At 42.7% G+C, this 15,447-nt stretch overlaps 1 protein-coding gene across 8 annotated transcripts in view; it reads left to right on the top strand.

Moving 5' to 3' along the window:
* TAFA4 (TAFA chemokine like family member 4) overlaps nt 1–15,447 on the top strand; it is a 202,496-nt gene that overhangs the window by 111,886 nt on the left and 75,163 nt on the right. Inside the window, exon 2 of one of the 8 annotated variants that reach the window (XM_043442888.1) lies at nt 10,831–10,916. The exons of 6 other annotated variants lie outside the window; for them this stretch is intronic. In XM_043442888.1, coding sequence (XP_043298823.1) covers nt 10,847–10,916 — 70 coding nt within the window. In that variant the 5' untranslated portion in view covers nt 10,831–10,846. Of the gene's footprint in view, nt 1–10,825; nt 10,917–15,447 lie in introns of all 8 variants that reach the window. One more of the 8 variants, XM_043442887.1, reaches the window with a different exon arrangement.

The following is a 15,447-nucleotide window of genomic DNA, read 5'->3' as shown; positions in this document are numbered from 1 at the left end:
TGATGATTGATTCTTGGAGAGTTCAGTAGACTGTTTCTTGTTTTTCAAGACTGTTCGAGAAGCTTGGGGTTGTTGGAAAATGGACTTCAGTGAAGATGAAATTGTTGTTCAACTGTCTTTAGAAAGTTGGTTAGGAAAAGAGGCAATCCACTCCCCCTGCACCCGACTCCACACATATACACAAAAACAGAACAGAGAAAAAACATACTTGAAGATACTTGGTGACTTTTTTTTTTAAACTGTGTCAACTGAGAGGCAAAGATCATTCTTTCAGTGAATAAGGCTTTTATCATGAACCTGTTCCCTGCTCCATGTGAACTATATGAGCATCCAAGAATTTTAAGACTTGGTGCCTGCCAACAAGCAGCTCAGAGCTCACAAGAGCACCTAGTGAACAGATAGAATTGTTTTGACAATTAGTGAAAGTGTATGATTCTAGCATGTCCTCCACATGGCAGATGATGTCACACCCCCTCCCCTACCCCCCACCCCACCCCCGGCTTGTAACCCTCGAGCAGCTTCCTGCAATTCTTAGAATAAAGCCGTCATCTTTCCTGTCACCTCTAAGGCTGTCTTCAGTCTGGGCCCTGGCTACACCCTTGGCATCATCTCCTGTCTTTTTCTTTATTACTCACTTTTTCTGACTACGCTGGGCCCCTTGCCCTTCCTCACAGAACATTCTCATCAAGGGCTTGAGTTCCCGCTGCCTTGAACCCTCTTTCTTGTTTACTGTCCCATTTCACTGAGAACTTTGCTTAAATGTCATCTCTTCTGGGATTACCGCTCCTGCTCCATCTCTCTCCCCGCTTTCTCTTCTTTATCATTCTTTATGGAACTCATTGTTATCTGATATCCTGGTATGTCTTCATTCATTTTTCTCCTGGTTCTTGTTTTCCTTTCTCATTGAAAAAGAGAGTTTTCACACTCATATCCCCTGAATAGTGTCAGGCACATAGTAGGTGCTCAGTAAATCTTTGCTAAATCAGTGAATGAGTTCTAAAATACGAAACAGACACCTTGCCGTATTTATTTGTGTACTTCCTGGGCCTGGGGATATGATCAGGAGTAGTGCTAACAGTAACAGCTAACGTTGACTGAAGCTTTCTAAGCTCCACGCCCTGTTCCACGTGCTTTGCAAGTGTTAATTGATTTGAGGACTCTGAGGTAGGTCAGACTGTTAACTCTCTTTGTAGAGGAGGAAGCTGAAGCACAGAGGTTGACCAGTTAGCCTGAAGTTAAGCAGGTAGTAAGTGGAGGATCCTTGAATGTGGGCATTCTGTGATCCCTTAACCACTTCACTGCAGTGTCTTTGCCTCCAGAAGACCTTCAATAAGTAGTTATTGCATTGAAATGAATAATAAAGAGCCATATTATGGAAAATGACTGATAAGAGACTAAAGGAATGTGTAGAGAGGCAGTTTTTGCTTGTACAAATTAGTAAGAGTAGGATTTAGCCAGGGTAGGATCAGGGAAGGAAGGGTTGTGGCCCAACCCATCCCTTGAAGGAGAGATGGGGCTTATCTGGATTTTAAGAATAAGTCTCTTTTAGTAGGCAGAGAGGGGGAGAGGTGGTTTTCCAGGGGAAATGAATAGAAACAGTAAATCATGCATTTAAAACATTATTTAAAATAGGCTTGAAGGTAATGGAAGGAATATGGGTGTTTCAGAGTCACACTCTCCTGTATTAAAAACACAACTGAGTCATATCTATTAACAACTCAAGGTTTATTTTTAGAACACTGGCAAGGGAAAATTTTTTTTTCCCTTTAACTCTGTAATAGATAATGGTAATAATTAAGACTATTAGATGTATAAACATTGTGACACTCCAACTTTATATCTATTTGACATTGTAAATTAAAGTATAATTTACTTATGCAGCGATCACATTGCTTCATACGCTCTTACCATGTTCTTGCAAAAGACTCGGGGGAATCACAGCTGAACCTTCGCATTTCTATGGAATCTAAGAAGTACAAAAAAAAAAAAAAAAAGAAGTACAACAGAATTCTGTAGTGACTATAACAAAAAAGAATCACAGATATCCAGTGAGGGGGGCAGTAAAGGAGTGAGGGGATGGGAGGTACAAACTATTGGGTGTTGGATAGGCTCAAAGGTATATTGTATAACACAGGGAATATAGCCAATATTTTGTAATAACCATAATTGGATTGTAACCTTTGAAATTGTATATCAAATTAAAAATTAGATTTAAAAAAGCAGACAAAAATCACAGAAGGAAAAAAACCCCTCAGTTTTTCTTTGAAGGGAGAAGAGTTTATTAAGTAGGAGTTATTTCAGAACACTTTTGGGAAACATGTAAGGTTTTTAGATTCAAAAGGATTATGTAGTCTGATCATGAATAGGAGATGAGGGGATTTTTTTTTGTCTTGTTTTATACCTCCCCGCCACAACCCTGGGCCCTCAAGAACCAAGGAGCTCGGTCATGCTAGTTAACTTTCTTTTTGGTCGATGACAGTGGGAAGTTGAGGGTGCCCTAATGGTGTTTGGGACCTTTGATAATGACTTTCAGTGACTTAAGGATCCAAGCTTAATACATCTGAAAGGAAATTGATGACCATTGTGTATTGACTTTTCTGCAGAAGCTGGAGCTTGGCCAGATCATTTTGAAACTTGTGATTGGAGTTTCGGGAGGCTTGGGAACATGCACCCCTACTTTGGGTCTAAACTGGTTGAGAGAGAGCTACGAAGTCAGGCAAATGGAGATGAGCACATTGCCTTGGGCACTGTTCAAGCTGGTTGGAGAATGTGCCTTCATGTCTGTAGCCAGGGGAGCTTGCTAATGCTTCTGCCTGAAATTAGATGGACTTCTCTACCTTGTCGCTGGCAGGGTTGGACAAGCACAAGCCCCTGACATAGGAATAGCCCTCAGATGACTCAGAACTGACCAAATGCAAGCGTCCTGCAGGAATGCAAGTCCCAAAGTAGGAAAGGGAAGGAACTGGGCTCAGTTTATCCTTCAAAACTCAGTATTTCAGTTAGTTGCTCCTCTTCAGATGTCTGGTCCCTCCTAATTGTATCTGACATGAAACAGTCACCCCCCTTGAAACCAGCTGCTCATCTCCCTATTTCTGTCTTAGCTGTTCTAAGTCTTGAGACTTAAGAGTCACTGATTCATCTTTTCCTTTCATCTTTGTCACCCATCAGGGGATTAGATCTCAAGTAGGGATTTTCAGAGTGGTCTGTGGCCACTGTATCAGAATCCCCAGGAAGCTGTCAAAACACACGTTCCTGGGATCCCACTCAGATGTACTGAATCAAAGTCTCTTGGTCTGAGCCTGGGAGTCTGAATTTTTAAGGTGGTCGTCTATTCCTTCTGAGGCATGCTGAAGTTTGCTTACCCTGGTTTGACCTTAACACTGCTTCCTGAAATGCTTTCGTTCCATTTCTGCTAATATTTCCTCAGGATCCAGGCTCATTTATCTCTACCGAGGTTGTTTCCCCCTCACATCTTGCCAGACTTTCTCCTTTCCTTTGATTTTTCTGCACCTACTATGACTATATAGTGAGTTTTGAAATCAGATAACCCAATTTCTGGGCTTCCCTGGTGGTACTAGTGGTAACGAACCCACTGCCAATACAGGAGATGTAAGAGATACAGGTTCGATCCCTGGGTCAGGAAGATCCCCTGGAGGAGGGCCTGGCAACCCATTCCAGTATTCTTGCCTGGAGAACTCCATGGACAGAGAAGCCTGGCAGGCCGCAGTCCATGGGGTCACAAAAAAATTGGACTTGACTGAAGCAACTTAGCACACACACACAACCCAGTTGCTAAAGCCTACCCCTCAGGGTTTAGTAGTAATGAGTTGCATTTATGTAAAGGTATAAGAGCCCTTAGCAGATCAGATGAGCTTTGAAAAGGAGGACCTAGATCTGCTTATTCTCCAGTGAAAGAGACAACTTCGGACCATGGTGGTAAATGACAACCCGCACACAAAACACCCTCCGGAGAGGCAGAGGAGCGGGAGAAGAAAGGGACCTGGTGAGGGCTGGTGAGTGAGCTGCTCAGTAGTGGAGGAGAGGCAAGTGAGGCATCATGAATGAAAGCTGGCGTTTTGTGAAAGGACTGGTGTTCCACTTGTTGAATGCAACCTAAGAAATGACTTCCCAAATTGTGACTTAATGTTTTATCTTAGATCGTGATTTCAGATCAGGACTTCCACACACTTGGTTAAGGGTGGTTCTCCACAGGGACTGGGTTGCTTGGCGATATTCACATGACATCTGGGCTAGTTTGAAGGATTCAGGTACTTTAAGTCACGTTTTTGCCACTTTGGTGGAGAGCTGGGAGGTTGGAGGCACTCAGCTGGGTCTCTCTGCATGAGTCTCAGGGCCTCACCATGTTGCCTTCTGGGAGGTGGTGCTTATTGTACTTGTTATTGTACTTGTATTGGTTATTGTACTATTGTATTGGTTATTGTTCTTGTCAACAGTGGCTCAGGGCTCAAGAACAGACTTCCCCAAAGCCAAGGAGTGGAGCTGGCAGTCTCTTAAGGTCCAGACCCAGAAACTGGTGCAGTGTCATTTCTGCCACATTCTATTATTCAGAGTGGTCACAGAGCACATCATCTTCAAAGAGGGGGCAGAGACCCCACCCCTCCCTCAGAGGAACATCAAAGGCTTCGCAGCCATCTTTCATGTGTCACAGTGATTTACTGCCTCTTTCTGATGCATCTCTTGGCCAGAAGAAAGTTAAGAGATATGAGAAGAAGGAAATAGAGGTTGGACTGCAAGAATCCTACTAGGATAGCCAAGGAAAGATACATGTAGAAAAACTATATATGCATTATATTCATCAGCTGTCATTTCTCTTGCACCCGTTTTTCTGGAAGGATAACTTGTCCCAGTGGTCATGTACGGTTGTGAGAGCTGGACTGTAAAGAAGGCAGAATGCCAAAGAATTGATGCTTTTGAACTGTGGTGCTGGAGAAGACTTCTGAACAGCAAGAAGATCAAACCAGCCAACCTTAAGGGAAATCGACCCTGAATATTCACTGGAAGGACTGGTGCTGAAGCTGAAGCTCCAGTACTTTGGCCATTTGATGTGAAGAGCTGAATCATTGGAAAAGACTGCCATGCTGGGAAAGATTCAGGGCAATAGGAGAAGAGGGTGTCAGAGGATGAGATGGCTGGACAGTATCACTGATGCAATGAACATGAACTTGGGCGAACTCCAGGAGATGGTGAGGGACAGGGAGGCCTGGCATGCTGCAGTCCATGGGGTCACAAAGAGTCAGACACGACTAAGTGACTGAACAACAACAACTTATGCTAAAGGTGGGAAATCGATTGCAGAGAGAGTTAGGAGTGTTTTTATTTTTCTTCCTAGGTATTTTTCTTTTTGTAAGTTGGCATTCTCCTTGGCAAACACTTCCAATGAGTCAAGATGACATTTATGTGGTGCACTAATGAGGTGGAAAGGAGACAGTCTACCACATTCCATGTACTATGAAATGTGTATGTTCCCATCCTAAAATAGGCATGCCAGAGAAAGTGGCAGAGGGGCAAGGGACATTGGAGTTGGGATTGGGAGTGGTGTAGAGACTTTATTTCCTCTGGAGATGTCCATAGAAAATGTTTGTCTGAGCCCCCAGCACTGGGTCTGGGTGATGTTCAAAGGGCATGGAAGAAGCAATGCAATTAAATACGTGTGTCCATTTTTTACCTTTCATCCAAGTTCGTGGTATGTACCATTGCCACCAAATCATTGGCCTCCCATGATCTGTGGAAAGGCTGAACAGTAGGATGAATGGGCTATTGAAAGTTCCCACCTTATTGATTTAGGCTGCCTACTTCCTAGAGAAAAGGTATATGGTTCATAGGAAAGGCCAGTTACATCTTGTGCCTAAAAAACCAAACAATACAAGTGGAGACCATTATTTATATTTGCTGATGCATGGCTGAGCGTAGGGAGAAGATAGTGTCCTATTCATTGTCTCTAGTCTCGTGTCTAGAAATAGAGTTGTATAGAGCCTCAGAAAATCCTGGACTGGTTACTTTTGTGTCTTTTCCATTGAAATATGGAGAAGACAGATCTCCATAGATGTGATGAGCTGGTATGGGGGGAGCGCTTAGTGCTGGTATGGTGCGGGGAGGGCTTAGTAGCATAAGCCCTGGGGTCATATTTCTTGTGATCTGATCATAGTGCTGTAGACACTAAGATTGTGATTTAATCTTTCTTTCCTCAGTTTCCCCACCTATGAAGTGAGGCTAACAGTAGCATTTCCTTTTTGGTAGAAGTGTGAAGATTAAAATACATGACTGTATATAAAGTGGACAGAGAGCTATAAAAATGATAGCTCTTAGCAGTAGTGGTGGTTATCTTTTCTAGAGCAATTCCTGACATCAATTCTTGACAAAGAGGAGGGTGAGTGAATTCTGCATGTGTTTCACTTGGCCTTTGGAGGCCACATGTTCAAAGCAGGAAGTGCAGGAAAAGTTAGTAAATTTTTCCAAAACATGCTCTACACCTGGGAAATTAATGTGCATTTCATGACCGAGTGATTTCATACCTTACTGTGCTCAAATCTGCCAATCTGGAACTTGTGACCTTTGAGAAGTTCAGTTCCTCTGAAACCCCTCCGGTAAATCAACTGGAGGTGACATCACATGAATTGTGGAGGGTGATAGTCACGCCTTGCTATTTAGCTCAGAGCCTGGGGGCCTTGTGCTGTCAGGGAAGAAAGGCAAGGACTCTGGCAGTCAGTTGTGGAACCACAGAGATTTAATGCAGATTAAAAGATTTTTTTTCTTTTTTTTGCATGTGTGTATTTTTAAGATCACCTTCAATTTAGACTTGTGAAGAAAGGGTGAACGCCTTGGAGTGTTGTGAGGTTTTCACACTGCAGTGTTGCAGACGTGGGGAGTGGATGATAGAAAGTCCAGCATTAGTTCAGTATTTCAGGAAGTAACAGTGACTGAAGCAAGGGTCATTCTCACCATAGTGGGGGCAAGTGGTGTTTGGCAGGCATGCTGGCACCTAGGGACAGACTATGAAAAGCTTGTCATGCAGGCAGAGTGTTTGCTAAACCAACTGTGAACCTAGGATTTTTTCCCCATGGGGAAGGGCTGGGGCTCTGTTTTCCCTTCTTTGTCACTGTATTGGGTACATGTAAATGTCACCTGCCCACTTCTCAGCTTCTGTCTTTGTGTGTTGAAGAAAACAGAATGTTAGTTTTAATTTTGAGAAGTCATGTGTATTACATCTCTCCAGCATTTCTTAGAGAGACTACTCACCTAGCCTTACAATTGCTCTTTCTTATTCTTGGCAGTTCAATTTTTAAAAAAATTTCATTAAAAAAAATTTTTTTTTAAATTTTATATTGGAGTATAGTTGATTCAAAATGGTATCTTAGTTATAGGTGTACCACAAAGTGATGCATTTATACCCCTACAAGCATCCATTCTTTTTCAGATTCTTTTCCCATTTAGGTTATTATAGAATATTGAGCCAGGTTCCCTGTGCTGTACAGTAGGTCCTTGTTCATCTGTTTTAAATATAATGGTATATACAAGTCAATTCCAAATTCCCAGTCTATTCCTTCCCCCTACCCTTTCCTCCCAGTAACCATAAGTTTGTTTTCTAAGTCTGTGAGTGTTTCTGTTTTGTATATAAGTTCATTTGTACCAAACAAATGGTATTCCTCAAACCAGTAAGTTGCGAGAGCTGGATTCTAGTCAGGGAAGGTTTACTGATGGAGCCCGTGCTTGCCATGGGGTCTTTTGTCCCACAGTCTTCATCTTTTCTTGAGATTTTAGCCTCAGGGAACAAAAGCTGCTTTTTTGGAGGAAAGACAGAATTGTATCACAGCGTCTTCCTGAAAGCGGAAGGACGTGATGAGACTCTGAGGAAGCTTTCTGACTGTGTATTGAATCTGTGGCCAGGGCTACGTGTTCATGGGGGCCCACCAGTGGTCCTTTACATTTTCTCCTTCCATCTCAGCCCAGTGCCTCTGTGACTGTAGTTGATGGTCTGTCTGACCTCTGAAACTTGCAACCAGCTTAAGGAGTTGCCCTCTCTAGATTTTCCTCCTTTAACTGTAACTTCCCAAGGCCCTCCTTTACAATAAACTGCTTTGGTGAGGACCCACAGACCTCAAAGTTAATACTTCTAATGGATTACCATGAGGCTGGAAAGCAGAGCGGCAGGCCATGTGTCAGGGAAAGGAGGAATTAGAATGGTTTTCTAAGAGGCAGGGGAACATTTCTCAATATGAAAAGGTTGTGAATTGCATCAGGGTGTTAATGAAGCTTGGCTGGTACCAACTTTTTCAGGTCCCGTTTGAAGCATTTGCTTCTACATCATGTGGTAAAACTTTCACATTCCACCTTGATGGTGTGTGCTTGTGTCCTGAGGCCCATTTCATAGTGCGTGACTTCCGTGTGTGTTTTGGACATTGTCTCTACCATTCCCCAAATGGTGTTATTCTTCATGATGATAATTTTTTTTAAAGCTTTTTCAAAATGATTTACTTTATTTTTGTCTGTACTGGGTCTTCATTGCTATGAGGACTTGAGTTGCAGCAAGTGGGGGCTACCCTTGAGTTGTGATCACGGACTTCTCACTGCAGCAGCTTCTCTTGTTGCGGAGCGCAATCTTCAGAAGTTGTTGTTCCCTGGGCTCTAGAGCACAGGCTGTGTAGTTGTGGCGCACAGGCTCAATTGCCCTGCAACATGTGGAATCTTCTCAGATCAGGGGTCAAACCCGTGTCTCCTAAATTAGCATTTGGATTCTTTGCCTCTGAGCCACCAGGAAAGCCCCTCATGATAATCATTTAATGCAAGTGAGTCTTGCCATATCTGGAAGAGGGGTACTCATTTCCCTACTTGATTCAAATCTCTGCTTAAATGTCACCTTTCTTGGCCACCTCCTATGAACGTCCTCTTTTTCTGTCATTCTTTAATCCCTTTAGTATTTTTTTCTTCATAGAGCTTAATTGCTGTCATCATTTTACTGTCTTTGTTTATTATATGTGTCCTTCGGCTAGAGCATACTCTCCATAAGGGCAGGGACTTTTGATTGCTCCTGTATTCATTCCTATCACCTAGACTAGGGATTGAAAAACGACAACCCATAGACTACATCTGGCTCATTGCTTGTTTTTGTGGACTGCTTGAGAATCAAGAATGATTGTTGCATTTTAAAGGGTTACAGAAGGGATAACAAAGAAAGCAGAGGAATAATATAAGACACAGGCTATATGTGGCCCACAAAGCCTAAAATAATGACCATCTACCCTGTAGAGAAAACATCTGCTGACCCCTGACATAGAACAGTGCCTGGCTGTTGAGCCAACCCTCATCAAATATTTGTGCAGTGAAGGAATGTCATTTGGGTCCCCCAATTTTGTTCTCTCCATCTTCCTAGAATGATGTCTGGCTGACATCTGGTGTTGAATAAAGTGTCTTGAATATGGCCCTGAAGACTTAAACCTGGACTCCTGTCATTGAAAACAGTAATTGTAGTAAAATATTTTTTTTATAGCTCTTAGAGTTGCAGCACCTGACTCCTAGGTAGCCACAGAGGCACCGTGAGTCTTTATAATAAACTGTAGCTCTCAGGTCTCCTGGTGGTATTTTAAGTGTCCAAAAGTAAAACTCTGATAGTGATGGACACAAATGATGCTTCTTGATTTTGGCCCCAACTGTGATGGTGGTGGTTTAGTCTCTCAGGCTTTCCTGGTGACTCTGTCGGTAAAGAATCAATTACCTCCAATTCAGGAGACCTGGGTTCAATCCCTGGGTCAGGAAGATCCCCAGGAGAAGAAAATGGCAACACACTCCAATATTGTTGCCTGGGAAATCCCATGGGCAGAGGAGCCTGGCGGGCTACAGATTCAAAAATCTACTCTTCTAAAGCAGTGTTTCCAGCGTGATGTCCCAGGCTCATTTGTGTCTGAATCTCCTCAGGGGTACTTGTTTAAAAATTCTGGAGTTTTTGACTCCATCTCAGGTACGCTGAATCAGAATCACTGGAGGAGGGTCCCAGGACTTTATATTTCTTACAAGCTCCATACGTGATTCTGATTTTACTAAGGTGGGAAGTCATTGTTTTGAATTCCTGTGTTGGTAGGAAGGGGTGGGGTGAAATTTACATCAGTGTAAGGCCTGGGTATTTCTATCATCAGGAAACACCCCCATGGCAGTGTTTCCCAGGCTTCCATGTCATGGAATCTCACTTGGGGATCTTGTTACAATGTAGATTCTGACTCAGTTCTGGAGTGGAACCTCAGATTCTGCTTTTCAAATAAGCTACCAGGTTGGTGGTGTCTGTTCTTGAACCTCATTCAGTATAACGGGATTAGAGCAGGGGCTGTCAATTTTTTTTTTTTTCCCTAAAGGATGAGGAAGTAAAAATATTAGGCTTTGCGGATCGTAAAGCCTCTGTCTCAACCACTCAACTCTGCCTGTAGCACCAAAGCAGCCATAGATTATACATAAATGAAGGATGGTGTTGCTGTGTCCCAATAAAACTTGATTTGCAAGAACAGGCAGCCAGTCAGACTTGGTCTGAGGGCTATGATTTGCCAATGCTGTGTTAGAAAATCATACCAATTAATATCACTGTTCTTCAGAATTACTGAGCATCTTCCATATGACAAGTCATTTGGTGGGTGGTTTCATTCATTTATTTCCTGGTAGCATACACAAAAATAGTTCTGAAAGGTTAATTAAGGAACATTGACAGCTACCACAGGGCTTTAGCTCTGACTTCCAGGCTCCCATGTGAGTGTTTCTTATACTGTATAAGGCAGGTTCCACATTATCAATGAATCTTGCTTTGAAAATAACTTTTCTTTTGAAGGACAGATAGAATGGAGACGTCATGAGAGCAGGAATTTATACCTTTGGTTCTCTCTGTATCCTCAACTGCCTGGAAGAGGGTTTAGAACACAGTAAGTAGTTCACAGTTCAGTGAACATTTATTGAGTGAATGGCTATTTCATGATTTCCCACTTCTAATAATAGTGTTTTATGGGAAGGGGTTTTCTATGTAAAGTGATGCAACCCATTATACAGTTAGTGACCCTGAGTGCAAGTCCTAGGAACCAGGTTGTTCAACACGCAGACTCTTTCATTCTGAGCAGTGCACTAAAGTTAGATAAAAGACAATTAGCAGGGACCTAAATTGTGACCTTGTAGCTTCTAGCAGATACTACCCCCTTCTTAATTTTACGCCTTCAGTCCCTTTTCAGCATTGGGAATACAGTTGTGTTTTGACAAACCTCCTGGTGAATGGAGGAGTCAAGGACTATTCTTGGGGCAAGAGATCCCAGACAGAACTCTTGTCTTCTTCTTATAGGGAGTTCCTCTAAAACATCAATAGTCAATAGTCATGTCACCAATCAGAAGAAAAAGGGGCCTGACAAGAGGGCCCCTCTTTTTTTTTTCTTCTTTGGAGTTTCTCCTTTTAGGACTTAATAAGATTTTTGCAGTGGAATCCATAGATCTTGCTAGAGTGGGTTTCTCAGTAACAGTCTTGCATATTGTTAGAGACTACACTGTAATTGGCACAAGGTGCTTCTGACTCAAAGGGAAGGGCAGTTGGCTTGTGTGTTGAAAGCATCACAGATAATTTTTGAAGAAGGATATGAGAAGAAGACTGAATGACTGCTTGTGGTGGAATTTACTAGAGATGCTGCTGCAAGGCTGGGAGTCAGGGTTTTGATCCTAAGGAAGCAAGAGGGGAAGGTGCACCTGCTAAAGCTACAAAGAGACTGACTTGAGAAGTTGTATCAAGCTGTTTATCATTTCTAAGCCTTCTTGCTTCAGGTGACCTAATGGTGTCACCCTTGAGCTAACTTTGTGCCCATGCAATACTGCCCTCTGATGTCTAAGCTTCATAATGAGATTTCTCATAAAAGCATTCCCTTTGTACTGCACTTGAACAACTAACTTGACTAGTTTACCTTGGATGGAGAAATTGAAACTGTACACTCTGGGAATTTATTTATTCATGGTATTATCATCAGGCCTTGCAGAAGTCAGCCAACAAGGAAGAAATATATTTGTTTCTATCATATACCTTGAATTCATTCATTCTTTTCATTTATTCATTTTATGAATATTTGCATATGACTCTGGGTCAGATAGCATTCTCATTCTAGGCAAAGTCTGCCTTCAAGTTGTTTTTAATCCTAGTGCGTTAAGAGAGATGGTCAATGGACAGAAAAAAGGAACCATCAGATGGTTACCAGTTCTAAGGAGAAAAAGACCAGATTCAAGGGGTCTGGGGAGCAGGGTGGGTGTGGGGAGGTAGTTATTTCATATAGGGCCGTTAGGGAGGCTTTTATGGGGTACCCCTTAGATAAAGACCTGAGGATACGTGAGAGCCAGTGTTCCGGTGGGGCACACAGCAAGTGTGAAGGCTGTGAGGGAGCTGGAGGAGTGGAGAGTTCAGCGGAGTGAATACGGCGCTTCCCACCCCTGAATGGAGATGCGGGCAGTATTGGGCCTCATGGGCCATTGTGAAGACTTTGGCTTCTCCCCTGAATGAGATGCAAGATTTTGGAGGATTTTTTTTTTTTTTAATTGGAGATTAGTTGCTTTACAGTGTTGCACTAGTTTCTGCTCTACGCAAAGTGAATCAGCTATATGTTTCTGTGAAAGTGAAAGTGTTAGTCGCCCAGTTGTATCTGACTCTTTGAGACCCTATGGACTGTAGCCTGCCGGGCTCCTCTGTCCATGTAATTCTTCAGGCCAGAACACTGGAGTAGGTTGCCATTCACACTTCTCCCGGGGATCTTCCCAACCCAGGGATCAAACCCAGGTCTCCTGCATTGCAGGCAGATTCTCTACCGTCTGAGCCACCAGGGAAACCAATGTGTTTAAGTATGCCCTCTCCTTTTTGGATTTCCTTCCGATTTAGGTCACCACAGAGCATTGGGTAGAGTTCCCTGTGCTAGACAGTAGGTTCTGACTATCTGTTTCATACATAATATCAATAGTGTATATGTGACAATCCCAATCTCTCGATCCATCCCCCACCCCTGACACCTTGGAATCCATAGGTTTGTTCTCTATGTCTTTCTCTCTGTTTCTGCTTTGCCAATAAGATCTATACCATTTCTCTAGATCCCACATGTATGTGTTAATGTATGATATTTGTTTTTCTCTTTCTGACTTCCTTTGCTGTCTGTGACAGTCTCTACTAGATCCATCCACGTCTCTGCAAGTGGCACAGTTTCATTCCTTTTTATGGCTGAGTAACATCCCATTGTATGTGGGTACTACATCTTCTTTATCCTTTCTTCTGTTGATGGACATTCCATGGTTGTTGCCATGTCCTGGCTATAGTCCTGCAGTGAACACTGAAGTGCGTGTCTCTCTTAAATTATGGTTTTCTCTGGGTATATGCCCAGGAGTGGGGTTGCTGGATTATATGGTAGCTCTACTTTCAGTTTTTCAAGGAACCTCCAGGCTCTTCTGATGTAGGAGGGTTTTGATCAGGGCGACAGGGTCTGCCTAACACTTGAAAAGTATCACTCTTGTGCTGTATTGGTAAGTAGGAGGGCAAGAACCAGAACAGGGTGACCACTTAGGGGGCTACTGAAATAAATTCCCAGCAAGAAATGTGGGTAGCTTGGATGAGGGTGGGAGGAGTGGAGATATAATAAGCTCTGAAAATGTTGTGCAGTGGAGCCAACACAATTTTGCTGACAGGTGGAATGTAGATGATGAGAGAGAGGGATCAAGGATGAGGCAAATATTTGGGGCTTGAGCAGCCAGAAGGGAGGTAATGCTGCTTCTAAGATGAGGGAGTGTATGGGGTGAGGGAGTGTATGAGGGATGAGGGGTTGGGGGTGGACGTGGAAATCGGGAGTTTGACTTGGGGTATGTTGAGTGGAAATGCTGATGAGCTACTGAGATGAAGCGGTCAGGAAGGCACTCGGGTGTGTGGTGGTGAAGATCGCAGGGAAGGTCTGGAAGATGCTAGTGAGGCTGGTAAGAGCCATTAGGATTGAGAGCCTTTTATGTGAGTGTACGAAAACAATAAAGAACCTTCTTTTTCACAAGTGTCTGCATTCAGAACCAAGTGACACATGAAAACAAAAGCTATATGGTTAGAAAGTTGAAGTTTCAACTTTATTGCTCATAACAGCAGGATTAGAGAACATGGCTTTGAGTCTATGGCAAAGTAGACTTGCCCATACTTTACTTTTGGATCACGTGGGCTTTTCCACCAGGCATGGTCAAGATGGACATTTTCAGGGATGGGTCCCTTCTGGTGTGGAGGTACCGAGCAGATCAGAATGTTAGCCTGTGCTCAGGTAAGCAGATTCTAAATGAACACTTACCACAGACAGACTCTTGATGTCCACTTCCTTCTTGAACTTGCCAGGCAGTCAGTCAGCTGCATAAGTCGTTCTTCTTCCTCCAGAGAGGGGGCTCCAGAGGCTTGGGGAGAGAAGCCAGGGTGTGCATTAACTCAGGTAACGGAGTATCAGGAGTTGGGAACACATGTCTAACTGGATGTTAGATTCTTTACACTTACTGTTTCAAGTAATCTTCACATCTTTATTACCATTTAACAGATGAGGCAGCACTTGCTTAAAGATGTTACTTTACCTAAAATCATATAGCTTGGAAAGGGAAGACCTCTATGCACATTTGATACTAGTCTTTAATTCCTCGGCTATGTTTTCCAAAGAAATGAACTATCCAAGGGGTGATCATTTTATTTTTTAAACTGTAGACGTGAAAACATTTGTTTGTTGTTATTGTCGATGGGGTGTTCAGAATATATGTCATTTAAGAGAAACTTGTATTCACGTCACAAAAGAATTAAGAAAAAAAAACACAGTGAATATTTACATGCAATTTAAACATAAAAGACTGTGACTGTTCATTATCATTGGGCTTATTTTTAGGAAAACTTTTTACTCTCACTTTTATTCCCAAGTGCCTGAATGCTTCAAAGATTCAAAATCATCTTGACATTGGCATTTTTATTGGGCCTTCTTAGAGAGACATGCAGCCGTTAAGTCTGGGTGCTGTATTTCATACAAAGTCAGGTCTCAGTTGTGGAAAATTCTAGACTCTGATCTCTATGTTCATCAGCTGGATCTGTGATTATTCTATGGTCTTTTGAGAAATCAGGTCCTTTAAAATGGAAATCTTCTGAAATAATAAGGACCTGTTATTTCTTCCCATACCTTGTTGCTCTCATATTACTGAGTAAGAAAGAGTTTGCAGTAGAAAGTATTGAGTCTTCAGAAGAAACATGGGTTTTCCTGACTCTTGAGCTTCTTCAGAGCAGACTGAGTCTCCTCTCCTCCCAGTGAGACTTTTCTATTGGGGTTCTGCCCTCAAATTCAGGTCAACATCTACACAGGCTTAGTTATTTTCTTTTTGCAGACCACCTCCCTGAATAGCCTTTCTTTTATCCCTTGTTATGGGCAACAGAACTTGAGATGATGGAGTGTT

This window comes from Cervus canadensis, chromosome 22 (assembly GCF_019320065.1).
Source record: "Cervus canadensis isolate Bull #8, Minnesota chromosome 22, ASM1932006v1, whole genome shotgun sequence".
In the NCBI taxonomy this organism is placed as follows: domain Eukaryota; kingdom Metazoa; phylum Chordata; class Mammalia; order Artiodactyla; family Cervidae; genus Cervus; species Cervus canadensis.
This window is presented reverse-complemented; position numbering and strand designations above follow the sequence as displayed.